Source organism: Polyodon spathula, chromosome 1 (assembly GCF_017654505.1).
Source record: "Polyodon spathula isolate WHYD16114869_AA chromosome 1, ASM1765450v1, whole genome shotgun sequence".
Taxonomy (NCBI): domain Eukaryota; kingdom Metazoa; phylum Chordata; class Actinopteri; order Acipenseriformes; family Polyodontidae; genus Polyodon; species Polyodon spathula.
In genome coordinates this window covers 101,796,079-101,814,071 of record NC_054534.1, presented here as the reverse complement: position 1 = coordinate 101,814,071, position 17,993 = coordinate 101,796,079, and the positions used below count along the sequence as shown (strand labels likewise).

General features: G+C 37.8%; 1 protein-coding gene across 10 annotated transcripts in view; it reads left to right on the top strand.

Annotated features, from left to right (window-relative positions):
• Positions 1-17,993, top strand: part of LOC121325532 (fibroblast growth factor receptor 3) — a 54,993-nt gene that overhangs the window by 26,925 nt on the left and 10,075 nt on the right. For 3 of the 10 annotated variants that reach the window (XM_041268225.1, XM_041268207.1, XM_041268199.1), the window contains exons 4-8: positions 451-510; positions 7,642-7,811; positions 12,763-12,886; positions 13,475-13,665; positions 16,875-17,019. In XM_041268225.1, coding sequence (XP_041124159.1) covers positions 451-510; positions 7,642-7,811; positions 12,763-12,886; positions 13,475-13,665; positions 16,875-17,019 — 690 coding nt within the window. Of the gene's footprint in view, positions 1-450; positions 511-7,625; positions 7,812-12,762; positions 12,887-13,474; positions 13,666-15,820; positions 15,972-16,874; positions 17,020-17,993 lie in introns of those variants that run through there. The other 7 variants (XM_041268189.1, XM_041268160.1, XM_041268151.1 and 4 more) reach the window with 4 other exon arrangements.

Sequence of the window (17,993 nt, the reverse complement as noted above, 5' to 3'; positions counted from 1 at the left end):
AAAACCAAAAGGCACGAAGGCCAAAACAAACAAACAGACGGAACAAAACAAGTATCGTGCTGGTGTAGACCCAGCTTCGTTCTGCCTCTTGAACACAGTCAATGCGTTGCAGCCAAAGCTGCAGATCTTAATATTGGTGACCGAGGTATAACATTTTGCACAAATTTAATAAGATGCGTGACTGTCAGCTAATTATACACTTAGCAGCTGATCAGCTACATATTCTCACAAGGTTTCTAAAACAATAACAGATAATGGCGGCGGCTTTTTGTACACGTTGCAAACAATAACTTTTTTCCGTCATATAATACATTAAATCATAACAATAATAATAAACAAATACAAAATATGCACAGTGGCAGGGGGTACCCCGTCACATATAACTTTAGGTATTTTTTCCTGTAAATAATTGCCTGTTCTAACCATTTCTTTTTTTTTTTTTCATTACAGACTCGTTATCTTCAGGAGATGATGAAGATGATGACGAAGAATCAGAAGACTCAGATAATGGTGTGTTTATTAACATTTGGGGTTTTGGGGGTTTTTTTGTTCGTTTTTTTTAACGGGAAAACATTTCACTGCATTTCGGTGTTTTTTGTAAAGTTTTGAAAATTATAGTATAATCCATAACCTGCAACACTCTTTCAAAAGCTGGGCGGTTTCGTATTATATATCATCATAATCACATTTCCTCATTCTGCTTATTACAATTATTCACAAATTGGAAAAATAGGCACTTTTTTTGGGTGAGGACTGTAATAAGTAGGAAAAATCATCTACATTTGAATTACAGTAACATTAAAAGACCAGGTTAAAAGTACCCATATATATATATATATATATATATATATGGGTGTGTAGCAGCTGGAGGGTGAGTTGTTAAATGCTGGGTGGTGTGTAAGGTGAGGCTCCTTTGCCTGGAGGGCTTTGTAAAAGGGTGTGAAAGACATCACACACAAGCAGGTACATGGCTAGGAGAAACTGGGGGATTGATCTTTTTAATCAGAATAAAACTTTATTATTGAGTTTAGGAGTATACGTAAACATAATGTAGGAGTAAAACCTGTACAACACTCATAGCAAATACAATTTAGGTAAGGGTTTAATCTACAAAGCCAAATTATATATATATATATATATATATATATATATATATATATATATATATATATATATATATATATATATATATATATATATATTGTGATGTATTCTGACCTTTTCAGCCAGAGTCTGTGTTGTTCTTTCAAACAGGTGTCTGTCTCTTTAATTACACGCGATACAATGGAAGTGCTCTTTAAACGCCGTGGTGTACGTTTATTAGCAAACTGATATTTCAAACAAACAAAAACACAAAACAAAACCTAGCCCTTCTTTAGGCGCTAACTAAACTGGTTAATAGTAGTGCTATCTAATGCAGGGCAGGGTAAGCCTGTTCCCCTGTTTAAATTAATTCCATAAATCACCCAATCCAAATCACATTCAAGCACTTCTTTGTCAGAACCCGTACCTTTGTTTCGTTAACAGAAAACTCTTTCTTTGTCCGACACACCTTTCCACTGTTCAGTTTCTTTCCTCTCTCCACTTCAACCCTCTCCCCTGAACACACCAACTGAAACCTTTTTAACCCCGACTTGATCATTCGCATCTGATCAGCATTTGCCCATTAACTATACAATTAAGCAATTGTTAGATTAACTATACAATGTGTGTGGCTATCCCTAGGGTCCTAAAGCCTCCAAATTGACGTTTGGTACATACACATCATCACACATCATATATATCTAATATATATATATATATATCAATTGTCTTGTGTGCACGCACGAACAACACTCACAGTCGTTTGTCGCCCCTTTAAAAATGACCCAGCCCAGCACACAGAAATTAAGGTTTTAAAGAGCTGACACGCTACCTTTAATAAACAAATGAAACAAAAACGAAAACAAAATCCTAGTTCTAGCTTGGAGCGCTGACTACACACGTCAGGAACAGTCTTGTCTATCCCAGGACAGATAAGCTGTTTGCCCAACACAAAAACTAAACACACACACAGGTAACAAAAAACAAAAATACACACAGTACCTTTGATACGATTGAGCACACTTATCAATCGGGCTCCTTCACACAGCAGTAGCCCTGAGCAGACTGGCTGCTTTCTTCAGATTACATATTATGTATATTACAAATAAATACACCCATGAGAGTTAATGAGAAACAGATACTAACAGATATGTTTTTTTGTTTATAATTTACACGGATTTCATAAATCTTAAAGATAATAAGGTGGTATCTAATATGTTGCTCCAAACTGTTATGAATGCATATGATTTTTTGTAATTTATAATAATAATTTCTCCCATCTCAAAATTCAATTGAAAATGTGTCTCCGTAACTCAAATGATGGTGGACTGGTATTCTTTCGGTTCATTATTAGCCAGTAATAACAGGAGGATTTTTTCCTGGGACTCATTTAAAGGTACAGATGAAAGCTGTCCCAAAATAATTTGTTCAGGATCGTTCCTTAGGATCTTCTTTTTCTTTTTTTTTCTTCCTCTTAAGCACACTTTCACAAACACAATATGCTTCTCTAGTTTAGTGTTGACCTCTGGTCCTTTCTCTTGTCTGGCATCCATGCTTGCCTGTCCATCTGCTGCTTGTATCATATTTAGTCCTATTTAGTTGTGCAATTCATTATCTCTGTTTCCACACCTTCAGCAGGGCAGCTACAATAACAGGAGCAAATTAGTGAGAAGCTGTTGAATGTCACAGGAAAGGGTCAGGGAGACACCCCACATAAAGCTCCTTAAAAAAAAAAGTTAAAACCACTCAGTCCCATGTAAAAACACCAGACCTGTAGTAAATTCTCCACCCTAACTTGTCATTGGTATTTACAGACATCATGAATAGAAGTATCAGATGAAAGTTGAGATTTATGCTGAGACAGGCATGATTTATAATGGTCTGCACACCAAAACGCAGTTTGCTCCATCGATGTAAAGTAAAAGGTATACTATTGCTTACCAAGTGCAAATCCAAATGCAAAAAATAAATAAAATTGTGCAGCATAATATTATAAGCCATTATATTATGTGACAGTCGTTTCACTTCTGTCACAGGGTTGGCATTTTAAAAGAAGGGATTAGTAAAACTTAAAGCCTTTTGTGTTTGATGTCCACTCCTAATTAGTTTTCAGAAACAAGACCCTTCTGAGTAGGTTATGGTACATGTGACACAGAAGCTTTAATAAATGTGAATAAAGTGCTTCTTTTGCATAACACTGCAAAGGCGCCAGTTACTGCTGGCACAATGTGACACGCCATGGATGGTAGACAGGTGCCACCGATATCTTAACATTTATCTTTTGATTTATTGGATCATAAGTGACACTTTCATGCTAATCATCCTTGCAAATTCCACAGGTTTCTGAGAATTGAATTAAAATTAGTGCATTCTTTATTTCGGTCATTTACAAAATGTACTTTCTGTACATTAATGGAATGAAAAGGGGTGGTTTCATAGTAGTGATCGTGTGCACTCATTACAGTAACACTGTCTTGAAACAAACACACCTTACACGGCACACAAACTGTGGCTGTTTCACACACTCTAACTGCTTCTCTAGCTCTCAGCATCTCAAAAAAATAAATAGTTCTTGCTGAGCTTCCTCAAAGCCCCCTGTATATTTCCATCATTAAAATAGTTGGATCCCTAACTCTACTTTAATCTGTACTTCACTGTGCCTCAGCTTTGTACAGCTCTGTTTTTTCTGGCTGGAGAGAAAAAACAAAATGCTATATTTTTACTGAATCTGCTATTTACATTGTGTCCCTGCAGACCGGACTGTGCCCCTTCAAAGAGCCAATGTAATCTCTAATTAAATCTGGCTGTGTACTCACAGGCGTCAGCTAGGCAAATTACACAATTATTCTTGATTCTGTCTGCTGCAAAACTTCATGGTAAGGCCTAATCACGAAAAGAGTCCTTATACTGCTAATTAGTCCCACTAAATAACTATGAACTGCATAATTGGAGCAAGCCATCTATTGGACGCAAATACCCCAAAATAGAGCCAAGACATTATTATTACTGTGTTTCTGTGTTTCATTTAAGCTTCGCAGTTCACCTAAAGTTTGCAAAAAGCTTTTATTTATTTTATTCAGAAGCCACTTAACGGAATTTGTTTTTCTACAACAGAGACCTGTATACAGGTCGAGAAATGACAGCTCCACTCAAAACAGCAGGTTTTGTATTTAGATATGTATATCTAGGTCTAATTTTATTTGCACTGAATTATTTTCTGGAAAGTTACTCAGCTGGTGTCATGTGTCATGCCTGTTACTAATGCAATATGTTGTGTGCAACAAAAATGAGGCAGAGAAGTCCCTTGAGCTTTGACGAGCATCAGGCTTGTTAAGATGTGTCCACCCCTTGACTTGTCTGATGTGTCTCTTAATATATGGCAGAATAGACCAGTTCTGAAGAATGAGCTCATAGCTACTGTTCATGTGGTGAATACATTTTCCTAAATTGCTGCTATAGAAAAGCATCATCCGTATTGAATCAAGTGAAAGTATAGCCCAGAAGAATGTTAATGTGGCTGAGGTCAAACAACAGCTCCAACACTGAACCTGCTCAGACAAACTGCAACACAGCGGATTACAGCTGCACCCCTGCAGTATTGGCTATGCACCTTTCCAACCCCTATTGTATTGCATAACTATATAGAATACATCAGATACCAATGTGCATCCTTGAATTGACAATCACATATAAGAATGTAGTATCGACGATATTGTTTGCAATTCTTTATTTATTGATTTTTTTCTGAACTTTAACAAACCCTCGGACAAACAATACATTTAATTTCAATGCTCAACCATGATTTTGTCGCTCCTAAGCTTACATACACAATGACAGCTTTTTTTTCTTTTTAAGAGATTCACAACGTTTTATCTCTTTTAATCCGCAGCTTGTAGTGGTAGTTATAACAGTCTACAGGCATGTTGCCCACTAAGTGAACTGCCGTTTTTCATCCGTGTCTTCACGTCACATGGCGGACAAACAACGCTGATAGTTGATAAATATTTCCCTTTTAAGGGGATCGACTGTGGAAATTCCCGGTTCAGCTGTTTTATATTACCTTGCAGTGGAGTCCCTGACACTTTATTAGCAATTGCAGCACACACCCCCAGTTCAGCTTTAAAAATCCCCTTATTGTATTGGAGTGAAAAGAGAAACATTTGAAAGACACATGAAAAGAAGAACTTACACTTCATGTAAAACAGAGCATTTTCAGAAAGTTTTTTGGGGGAGATTGATTTAGGCACCGCTATGTAGAAAACCTCTTCAGTTTTTTATATAAGCAGGTAGAAATCATAAATGTTTGCAGCCTACCGAACAACACACAAAGTTGTTGTCAAAGCTACAGTACTACAAAAGACATTAACATTGTTGGTTTACTGCTGCAACATGTTGTGCAGCGAACACTTAGATGTTCCAACAACAATTTGGTTATTATTATTATTTATTTATTTATTAATTACCAGATGTCCTTATCCAGGGCAACTTTCAATTGTTATAAAGTATCACAGTGCAAAATATCACATTACAGGGTATCATATTACAGATAAGAGCATTTATAAAGTACAATAAAATCAGTAGCAAAAAAGATAAAATTCAAATGAGAGCAAAATAAAGAATACAGTAAATAATTACATTTAAGAGCGAGCTTGACTAGGAGCAGTTAACTGAAACTAAAAATTAAAAAAGTTAACTAAAAATATCCAGGAAGAGCACATGGTAAGTATGATAAATGTATGAGAATGATTTCAAATAAGAGCAATTACAAAAACAAAAAAACCTGAATACAGATATCTATGGTACATATTTTGTTTATAAAAATACCTTTTTTTCAGTGGTTATAAAACAAAATTCTGAAAAGAATGTCAGCAGTAAAATTACACAGTTCAACTAGAAGTCGTCATACCTTGTGATTCATTTTTAAGAAAATGATCATACTGTCTTGGCATTACTTAGTTTTGGCAATGAACTCTTTTTTCTGCTTTTAGGAGCTAAACCAATATCTGCGTGTAATGAGGGTATGTCACACTGGCTCTAGTGTGTGTGTGTGTGAGAGAGAGAGAGAGAGTGCCCTGTATTTTCTTTCTTAAACAAATCACAATTCAGAACTAAAATTAGGCTTTCTGCCCAGCACCTAGGAGTACGTAGTAAAAAGTCTTTCCAATTATGCCACAAAATAAACAATAAACCCTACCTCCAGATGTCAGCCTGAGCAGAAAAGGTCCTTGAGTTTACATTTACACTGGGCTTGTTGTATACACTTCACGTTACAGTGACCTGACGCAGGTCTGCTACCTTCACTGGCTTTATCAAGGAGGTCTCAGAGCTGTGAAAAATTCATTTGTTTTACACTGCTTCCCCCATGCCGGGTGAGAAAGACATCACATGACAGGACAACAGTTTATCAAGCTTTGCGGCAGTGTGTGAGTTCTCCTTTATAGTCACTACCAATTGCGAAAAATGAGACAACTTAATAAAGGCTACCATTAACCTAAGTGAGCTGGTATCACTTAATGCCAGTATACTGTCTAGCCTGGCTTGTAACCAAGGTAACCTAAGAGGATTTGTAGATGTATACAATTGAGGGACAAGGTGGGGCTGTGTGTTGGCAGCATGTAAAGTACTAAGGGAACAAGGTTGGTTTTATTTCACTCTACATATCTGGAAAGGAAAATGGGTAAAGTGCTGAAGCCCCTGGTCCAAAGTGTTGTCCTGAAAGAACAAACCTCCCATTATAGCCAAACGAGAGTGTGTTAGACATGGTCACAGAGTTCATGGTTCACTTCACTCTTTCAGATTGAATTGTGAATAAACCTTTAGACTTATGAAGCGCTGCTTTAATGTGGTGCTTGTTTTCTTTGCAGTTACTTGGTTTTATATAAGAGCGTGTTACTGACACCCTAGTATATGACGAGTTAGGAATAAATTGACTTTTGTTAGTTTAAATAAGCCAAAAAAAAAATCATTTTTCAGCCAACACCAATCATTCTCGATGAATGCCTGCACAGTGGGTGATCGCTTTCCAGACACCTTTATGTAGGGTATCTAATTAAAGTACTCTTTTCTCCCTTAACGGTAAGCTAACACTGTAAACATACAGTCGTTGGAGGAACTGTACTGAAGAGAGTTGTGTTGTTTCATTAAGTAAGACGTAAGCAAACCGACATCTGGCTTTATGTCAAAGAGGATGTTAAAGTGAGTTCTCTATCAATTCTTTAAAATCTGTCTGAGGTTTTGGAAACATTGATATTCGCATTCCACACTGACAGGCCGAATAGAAACACCAGTGAAAGATAAGCAATCCAAACATTTTGATCACTTAGGATTTTTTGTGCTTGATGTCTTTACAAAAGTAAACTATTTAATAGAAAGATATACAATAATACAAACTACGTTTCATGTGTACAATCTGGAATATAATAGAATAGAAAATAAAATAGAATGCAAAAGAACAGAATAAAGAACAGATACTGGACCTGCCATATATACTACTGTACATATTCTGACCCCGCTTGTTGTGAGAAACGTTTGTGGACTGATCCATGTTTCTTGCCCCAGAAGCTCCATATTGGACGCGCCCTGAACGAATGGAGAAGAGGCTCCTAGCAGTTCCCGCTGCCAACACAGTGCGATTCCGCTGCCAGGCCGCTGGGAACCCGATGCCCACAATCCACTGGCTAAAGAACGGCAAGGAGTTCAGAGGGGAGCACCGGATAGGAGGCATCAAGGTGAGAGGAGAGCAGGCTGCTGATAAACCCACCCCTGTGTCAGTGATCAGGAGTCGACAGGGGTCAAACCCAGTCACATGAAGGCTGAGAGTAAAGCCCACAAAGGATTAGAAGGCCAGACACTGAAGGATTTAAATATTCCTGGAATCAGACAGCCGCTCTAGGGGACCGACTTACAAACCTTGTGCTCTAGTTCACCTTTTTTTTTTTTTTTTTTTTTTTTTAATAAAAACTGGTATGACAAAAAAAAAAAAAAAAACACTTGCACCCATGTTGCGTGGGAGCCTTTAAACTCGCTTTCTGAATTATTCAGATGCTTAGTTTGCAGATGGAGATTGTCCTCGCTAACCAGGTGATACTCAGTTCAAGTTCAGGGCCATATTCTCACCATATTGTTTAGATAGTGTTTAACTGAACTGGTAAATTAAATAATTAAGGACTGGTCATGCTAAAGAGGGTGCGGTCCAAAAGACATTGTTATTAAGCCAGAGCAAATGTACGCATAAGCCCATTAGCTAAATACGACGCTAGGCGCAGTTTCACTAATTGGCATTGAGTCAACAGCCATCCTCATTAACCATGAATCTGCTATATGGCATTCACACGGGAAATTATTTCTAGTCCTGTCGCCACAAGCATATAAAAGGCGATCCTGATTTCTCATTATGTGGGTGTATTCATGTGGTTTCTTAGTGTGCACACACTCACGGTTTCCTTCACAGACATTTTCTAAAAGTACACAGTAGTAAAAATTGTAAATAAATATAAATAAATACATAATAAAAAGCAGCTGTCGGGGTGCATTGTTTATAACATCTTAGAAAGAAAGGAAAAAAGTTGCTGTTTTTAATTGTTTTTTTTTTTTTTTTTTATCGTGTGCAAAAGACCTCGAGTGGTTTCATGCATGTACAGAAAAAAAAAACAGAAAAAAACAGCACACATACATATACAAAAAACAGCATACAGGATCGACCAATCAAGAGTCGAGCTGATGCATTCTGAATGCCCTGGAGCAGTCTGGTTTGACACAGAGGCAGACCCACATACAGAGCGTTGCCATAGTCGAGACGAGATGTTAGGAGGGCATTCAGAACAGTAGCACAGTCTCTGTCAGAGAGAAATGGTTTGATCTTTTTGATTGTCCATAGGTGGAGCATGCAAGTGTTTACTACTTGTTTTATCTGAGGCAGAAATGACAGAGAATTGTCCAGCACAGACCCAGACTCTTAGTCCTATTCACTAATAAGGGAAAAGTTCCATTGACAGTTAATGACAATGCCATGTGCCTCAGATCACCAAGTTTAGCCTCCGACCCAACCAGCAAGTATTCTGTTTTGTCAGAGTTAAGTTTCAACCAGTTGCCAGATATCCAGCTATTAATATCAGACAGACAAGCAGACAGAGTGTTAAAGTCCTGTTCATCCCGAATTTCAAGTTATAGCTGAGTATCTTCGGCATACTGGTGGAAAGAAAGGCCATGGGCCCTGATCTGTTCCCCCAGCGGCTTGATATAGATATTAAACAGTAGGGGAGACAATACGGCCCCATTTGGGACTCCACATGTGGCTGGCCTGGCTGAAGAGGAATAGGGACCCATTGTTATTTTTGGGAGCGCTCAGTCAGAAACGACCTGATCCAGTCAAGTGTGGTCCAGCACATGCCCATATCCTGCTCCACCCTCTGCAATAAAAGGCCGTGTCTAACAAGATTAAAATGGCCGAACCCCCTTTATCCAGCACACTAAGTAACTCATCAACAACACACAAGGTAGCTATCTCAGTTCTATGGAAGGGTCAGAATCCAGACTGATTAGTGTCAAGGAGTCTACAGGAGGACAAATGTTCTTGCAGCTGCTGAGCAGCATGTTTTTCAGTGAGTTTGCCTAAAAACGGAAGATTTGATATGGGTTGATAATTATTAAACATATTATGGTTCAGATTAGCTTTCTTTAACAATGGGTAAACTGAGGGAAAGAGCCCTGATAAAGTGATTGATTAATGTTTTTTTGCAGAATAGGCCCAAGAATTGAACAGCTCTGTTTGACCAGTACTGAAGGACATGGGTCACTGTCACAAAAAGTAGGCATCATCTTATCAGTGTTTGCTGTGAGCTGAGACAGAGTAACTGTTGGTTCATAACTGTTAACATCCAGTAATTTACAAAAATAAATACAATTTGAAAAATTCTCCAAGGAACCCCCTTGAAGGAGTTAATCCACTACTTACCTCATTGCCACAGAGGTCTGCCCAGACCAGACAAAGCACGGCTGAAAGGACAGGGAAAGACATCTCTGAATACAGTTGCAGCCTGGACCTTCTCTGGGAAGCAGTTAAAGGAGAGATATCATTATCTTCAGCTGTCCAGAAGTGGTCAAGTAAGGTTGGGGATTCTTAAGTAAGCAATATACTGTAACTTTAGAAAGAAAAACAACCTTTCAGCAAGACAAGAGTTTCAGCAATAAATGTAATGTCTTCATGTGCCCTAGTCACATCACCATTGGCACCTGTTAGCAGCAGCTACACTTATACATTCACTGAAGGTGTAGCTCTCACACTCAGAATATCCACGACAACACATTCTAAATGTTTAAACCACAACAGGTTCTATATAAATGGATTGAGTATGTTAATATCAAGGTTTTCTGTTTTTTTCATTTTAATTTAATGACTACTAACATGTTGATAATTGTTTGGCGGCTCCCTCTAATAAAGTTGAGAGTATTCTTTCTCTTGCACTCTGTATGACAAAGCAAAGGGTGCGTGAGAAATACACTCTCAGCTTGGTGAGAGATAGCCACCGAACACTATAAACATAACATAAGAACAATTATTATGATTTTAGACAACTTTTATCATTTTTGTTTCTTTTATGTAGAAGAAAAATAAGTAGATGTTTGGCATAAGGTTTTCTGTGAATGTTAGAAAATTGTTTATATGCCTATTGGATCCTCCACCCACCCACACACGTGCACTGTTTTTAATCTGTTAGCATTCCCTGCATGCATGATGTTGACCTTGGGGGGAGTAATGAGTGCCCTTTGCCCTACGTTTTGTCATGGTGACAGATGAGCTAATGTGATTGGTTGACGAGGCCTGTGTCACACCAAAAGGATTAGGGTCACTCCACTAGCTGACAGGCTTCACTTTTCCTCGACAAAACTTGTCATCTTTGACGAATCAGACAATAGCTTTGGAGATCTTGAACAAAATATTCCACTTCTGGAAAAGTTTGTCTGTAGGACTTTGTTTCTTATATTTTTAACTATAATTTATGACTAAGGGTTGTATGCTGTGTGAGCTACTGACGTTAGCAGATCGGCTGATACTACTGTTTAGTAGCTCTACTAAGGATAATATCTGTAATATTTGTATCTGTCTCGCATGATTTATAAATTTCAATTACTTCATCAACTAAAACTTCATTTTACTTCTTGTGTGAAACTTTTTGATGGTTTCTTGGGTACTGTGGCAGAGTTCCCAGTCTCATTGTTGTTTGCCATTGTGCACAATAAAGACACACCTGTGGTTTTATATACAGTATATATCTGTTCTCAAATCAGTAACAGGTGCAGACGTCTGCATTTAGACAAATGCATCACTTCCTATCCATTGGTATACATTATAATCTACTAGATGGAGGGCAGACTAAAGTCTGTAACTCTGAAAACCCCATAGATTTCTGAGCATCTAAATCCAATTGTAACCTTATGGAGGGTTTTAGACATATGTGTGTGCAAATAGCGCACCTGCACATCTAGGAACATCAACTTACAGCAGCCACTGTTGAAAATCTGACATAAATGTAGTCACCTTTGAAAATGTACCCATTATGCCTAATGACCAGCCCAGCTCACTATCCATGAGTCACTTACTGTCATAGCTTGATTGATGAAGGGATGCTGAGAGCCTAATTATTTTGCCGACCATTCAGAGTCTAACATTCTTGAAAGCCTCAATACCCCACGTGTCCCATGGTACTTGATCGTAGTTCTTTAGTTTTAACCCTCTATAACTTGTACCACATACGCTCATTAACAATTGAACCCTTTTTGGAATCTTTAATATCATATAATGGCTGTTCACACATAAGGTAACCCGTGGGTGATGCAGTGGTGTGGAGTTATCCCTCTCAGAACACTGGGTTACAAGCTTGGCCTTGACGTTCAGGAGTGCTGGAAAGGGTGTACAAATGAGCCGAGAATTTTGGGAATTAAAACAGAAATTGAAGGCTTCCAGAACTAATACACTGAAATGGATGCATTCCCACTCATTGAAAATGTCTAGTTTGAAGTACTGCTTTAGCGAATAAGGGATTTGGTCTAGTTTCTTCTTTGGCCCAATTGTTTATACAGATATTGAAATTGTTTCTCAAGGAGATCCAACAGCCATTGGAAACAGTATTGTTGTTTAGCATGGAATAGTTTATTTTTAAAGTTTATTTGATAGCATGTTAGATTTTGATCAAGAAATATAGAAAGGCAGCCACACTAGTGTAATGCAGTCTCCTTCAAAAAGGATTTCGATTTCAAAAAGATCTTCAAGGGCAAATAAAATATTATTTTCAACAACTATAGAGATTTTGTTTTTTATTCCTATGTTTGGGTGCTCAATTAAATACATGTTTTCAGACTCAGACCAACTATGCAATTTATTATTCATTTATGAGAAGACATGGTCTGCATCCACAAACCAGAATATGGGTTGCTGCAGTATATTGCAACAGCGTAGCTTTAAGTAGAACAAACTTACGTTCAGTCAAATATTGAAATTGTGTTGTGGACTAAAATATAAAAAATCTGTTTTCTTTTTGGGTTGGAAATTGTGATAATGTTGACCGTTGTATTGATAATGCAACACTCTTTGCTCACTGTTTTCCTGATAATCAACTATAATAATAAATCATTGAATAACTTATCCAGTCGTAATAAACTATTTATATTTGTTCTGTACAGCTGAGGCACCAGCAGTGGAGCTTGGTGATGGAGAGCGTGGTTCCCTCGGACCGGGGAAACTACACCTGCATAGTGGAGAACAAGCAGGGCAGTATCAGCCACACATACCAGCTGGATGTCCTGGGTAAGACCAATACATCGCTGGATTGCATTTCCGCTTCAGGTTCATTTTGGTGCTGCACTCAAAAATCCAGTCTCAATATTTACATTCAGAGCAGGGAATAGCACATGCAGTTCTCTACATTGTCCAACATTGCCTTTCACGCCTACCCTTTTAACCCATTAAGCACCCAAGTCAGAACAAAGCTGCATTTGTGGAATTTAATACATTACATTTACACTTTTGCGGTTAACAAAATTAGAGTAAGTTTTCTTAACAATATAGTTATAAAGAAAACGAAAATTACAGGTAGATGCCAGTTTAAAATGCTCCAAAAAATTACAAAGTAGCCTGTCCTTAAATGAGGACAATGGCACTTGATGGTTTAATAGAAGCACTTTATACAAACAAACAGTGCTGCTGAGGACTGCTGACTTAACTCAGTCAAACCAGTTCCTTATCAGTGGAACTAGCGATCAAAACAATAGCATCACTCTTACCCAGATGAATGGACCAAGATAAAAATGTGTTTCTCTCTCTTTCTCTCTCTCTCTCTCTCTCTCTCTCTCTCTCTCTCTCTCTCTCTCTCTCTCTCTCTCTCCCAATAATCAGAGAGGTCGCCTCACAGGCCTATCCTACAGGCTGGTTTACCTGCTAACCAGTCGGTAGTGTTGGGCAGCAATGTGGAGTTCCATTGCAAAGTGTACAGCGACGCCCAGCCCCACATCCAGTGGCTCAAGCACATAGAGGTCAACGGCAGCAAATACGGGTCAGACGGAGTGCCCTATGTCACCGTACTGAAAGTAAGTGGCAAATAGTCCTCTCTGCTTAACATGTGCTGTGTTATATGACAATATGAAAAATGTAAACGTTGCCATCGTTTCTTTAAAATAAATACTACATTTAATCTGGGAGTGATTTGTTTTCCTCAACCTGGCTATTGGCAATTGATAATAACAACATAAATGTATTTTTTTGTAATATGAAGAGCTTTCTTTTTCATTTAGAAGGTTGAAACCAAGGTCCTTAACTAACTGTGACTGATAAATGTATAAAATGACATGGTTGAATATAAACTGGAATTGCCTGTCAGGGCAGGATAGAAAAACTTTTGGTTTTAAATAAAATAAACTAAACTATGTAATGTAATTGTAAATACCCAGGATAGTTTCTAAGCCATCGCGCTCTAAAGAAATGTCCTGCTGAGTTCGTTTTAGCCCCCAAGGTTGTAGGGTTCACATTCAGATCATTTCCGATACAGAAATGTGTCCAGTGTTTGTATAAACATCACTAGTGCAATATAGCTTTTGCCCTTTCAATCAATAAAGTCATTATGAGACTGCAGTGTCACTTTAATTATAGTGCTTGAAAACTCGTGCCCCCTGTAGCCTCCTGTTTGAAACAGAAAATAATGAAATCCTTTGTTTGTGGACTTTGTTGGAGTTCACGAGATAGATACCTGTAACCATGGGGTCAGAGAAGTAGGCCTAAGCTTTTCCCTTTGGTTGTACACAACAGGGATTAATCCTTTATCCGAGTGGACAATGCAGAACAATGGGCTAGGGATTTGAGCAGGATATGCAGAGGAATGTAATTTATGTGCCAGATTAGGATTTTTCAAACTCATGGAGCATTCCAGTGTAAACAGTGATTACTAGATTTACAATCATTCATAATGCGGCTTCACACTCAGGAACGAGAACTAGCATATTTTGTTTTGTGTCCCACTCTCAAATTTAGGTAATAAAGTGTTAAACGTTTGTTTTTTGGTTTTTTGTTTTGTTTTTGTTTTGTTTTTGTTTTTTTTAAGTGTACTCCTGTAACCATTCCCTGCCAAATGAAGATACTACCCAAAAGAGGCCATGTTAGTTTGTACAGATTCACTTGAATAAAAGTGTTAACATTAGCTTGTGTACTTTTGAAGTCTCAGATTGTTTTTGAATGGCTTGTAGATTAGAATATCGTGGGGGGGGGTATTCTTTTTTTTCTTATTACTTCTGTGCTTTTAAAGTAGTTCATGAGGGGAAGCAGGCCAGGCTTTCCAATCTGAAAAAAAATAAAAACATCTGGTTTTGGAAATAACTGAAACGCCTTGGTTACGGCTTTGAGCGACCCCATTAGCAGTCTGAAATTCATTTAATTCAGATGCACCGCTTAATTTAGTAGAGAAGACTCCCGAAAAGCTATGGAAAAAATTACTACCAATTCACAAAGGGCAGAGTCAGCAGCAGAGACAGACCACTGACTGCTCATATTTTGTCCCAGACTTTTATTTTGGACTCCCATTTAATTGAAACAACATTTGCTTGGAGCTTTTATTTGTTTAAACAGATCTTGTCGAGTTACAACATTTCGTGTGCGGTATACAAGCAACAAAGCTCTTTTTTAATGTAGGATTTTTGGCTAAGTCAGTTTGCACTAAACGTCTTGGAGCCAAACTTCTGCGAGGGGGGAAAAAAAAAAAAAAATCATAGCTTGCTTATCATCTGATGTTATATATGAATGTAAAATAATAATAAATAATAATAATAATAATAATAATAATAATAATAATAATAATAATAATAATAATGTGGTAATACAACATTTTAAGTGCTACAAATGTAGTCTGTTTTGGGATCAAAGCAGAATCAAGGGTGTTAAGCCAAAAGGAAAAAACCTACACATGCGACTGTTTTTGAGACTGTTGCATGCCAAAGGGGACCCACACAGCAATCCTATTATTTGGCATGATAAATGCAATTTATCCCTGTTTAAAAGCACCCGGAAAAAAAAAAAATTAAATGTTTCCTATTGCCTACGACAGCCAGGATACTTTGATATCCAATGGCAACAAACGTCTAGTGCATGTAGGTCTTCTTTCATAGGCACAACATCCTTGACAGTGATTACACAGAGTTAATGATGAACAGTTTGTTGTGCAGTATTATTCACTGAAATGTGTATCTGTTTCTGCAGTCCTGGATAAGTAAAAAGGCTGAAGCTGATGCTAAGCTGGCTCTGTACAATGTGACAGAGCAGGACGTGGGAGAGTATCACTGTAGAGCCTCCAATTTCGTAGGCTTCGCCGAAAAGCTTTTCTGGCTTCATATTCGCAAACCGACACCAGGTAAACACAGAACTCTGTCCCAGGCCCCATGCACGCACAGGCTGGAGAGTATGCCACACATTTCTAACAGCATATAAAAGGTATCATTCCTATATGCTCTATGTATATAGAATATACTGGATGTAATCCAACACTGTCATGTAAAACGGTATTCTTTCTTAAGCTTTGCGATGGATATAATTGCACATACATGGCAATGAAAAGAAAAATCCCACAATAACAAAAAAATAATTGCTATATCAAATTTGAGCCGCTTTATTGAAATTAGTTGGACTCTTATCTGATCCACTGCCCTTCCTCTTCTAAGATCAGACATATTCCTGCTTTACTATTCGTAACCCTTATACTTGCTTTCCTAATATTTATTCATATTGGGCATTTTACAGCAAAACACATTTTTGTTTCTTCAAACTTTTTTTTAATGTATATCTGGATAGCTGGACACTAAAAATAGCTCAGTTCAGTAAAACTTTGCTGCAGAAAGCCTATTTCTTCACCTAACCTATTCTCTGATTCTTTTAACCCTAACCTGCTTGTTCTGTAGTGCTTACCAACTATTCCAATGCAATTGGGCATATTGTGGGTTCATTTTTCATCCAGTGCTTTCGGCTTGCATGCCTTGTGATGGGACAGAGTGATAAAGACAGCCTGGTGAAGGGAACTTTTGCTTTACTGCAGGTGTCCTGGGAGAGGTGCACACACGAGTTTGCCAGCCGCATGGAGAGAAAGGGTCTTTTTTTTTTACAGGAGACAACATGCATTAAAAACAATCTGCTTCATTCTTGCTTTTTTGGGGGATCTGTGGTGTCAAAAAAGTTAAATTCTGGCTTACTTTTCTTTCGTATTTTCTTTCTTTCCTTGTACCCCTCCTCTTCTTCCTCCTACCCTTTTCATCTCTCCTAGACCGCAGGTATTAACACAACGGATAAGGAGCTAGAAATCCTGCTCTTGCCCAATGTTACTTATGAGGATGCGGGGAAGTATACCTGTCTGGCTGGGAATTCTATCGGGTACACACACCACTCTGCATGGCTGTCCGTTGTACCAGGTATTTCCTCTTGCCTGCCTGGGTCTCTCCTTTCAAGGGATTTTCATTTCTGAGGCTGTTTGGGGGTTCTTTTTACACGCATCAGGAGGGAGGTGATTAAAGACTCCCATTTGAATAGCATTTTGGTTCATTGCAGGTTTTACTGCAACTTAAATAGTCTCAAAAGTAGGTTCCAAATTAAAACCCGGATTTGATCGAAGTGCTATGCAATGGGAGTCTATTTTCCTTCTCTGGTTTTTCTTTTGGAATATGAAGATAGTAAATCATTTGGTAATGTCATATTTTTATTTATGTATGATTTCATCTTCAATTGATAAGGAGCAATTTGTATATTTTAGTAAAGCTATAATTGTTAAATTAATTAAAAAAATAAAAACAGAATGTGTTTGTTTTAATGCTATAATGTATTTTTATTACTGTTTAATAACAGTGTACCGAAAACATTTATTTATTTATTTATTTTTAAACAAAGTTGAAGCATTATCAGTCTTTCTTTACCTGGGCCATTGGATAACAAGGTCATAGATCTGTTTCTTAGATCAAGAAAATAAAAGGGTTGTTCAACCACCTGTGTTTGTCTACTGTTTAAGTGTTACTGCTATCAGAGTGTGATTTCAAAGCCATTTCAAATTGCAGTTCAGGACATGTCGACTCTTTAGACAGAAAGAAAAATGTAGCGTCATCCAAGCATGTGTTAGTATGCTGGAATTTATGATTAACACTATTCCTTTCTTCTGGCCGTGAAAACATCACTCCTGCCGACAGAAAGCAGAGTAGTGGTAACTGAATCTTATTGAGACAAATGGACACTGTTAAAGCACGATGTCCTTTTTTTTAAATTGTTTTCCAAATTCACAACATGCAGCTCACAGTCACTGTTATTTCATACTACATGGAACCACCTGCATTGCTCAATTGCCTATATTTTCTAATTGTAATCAATGCTGGGTCAAGGAATTAAGAGTACTCAGTAC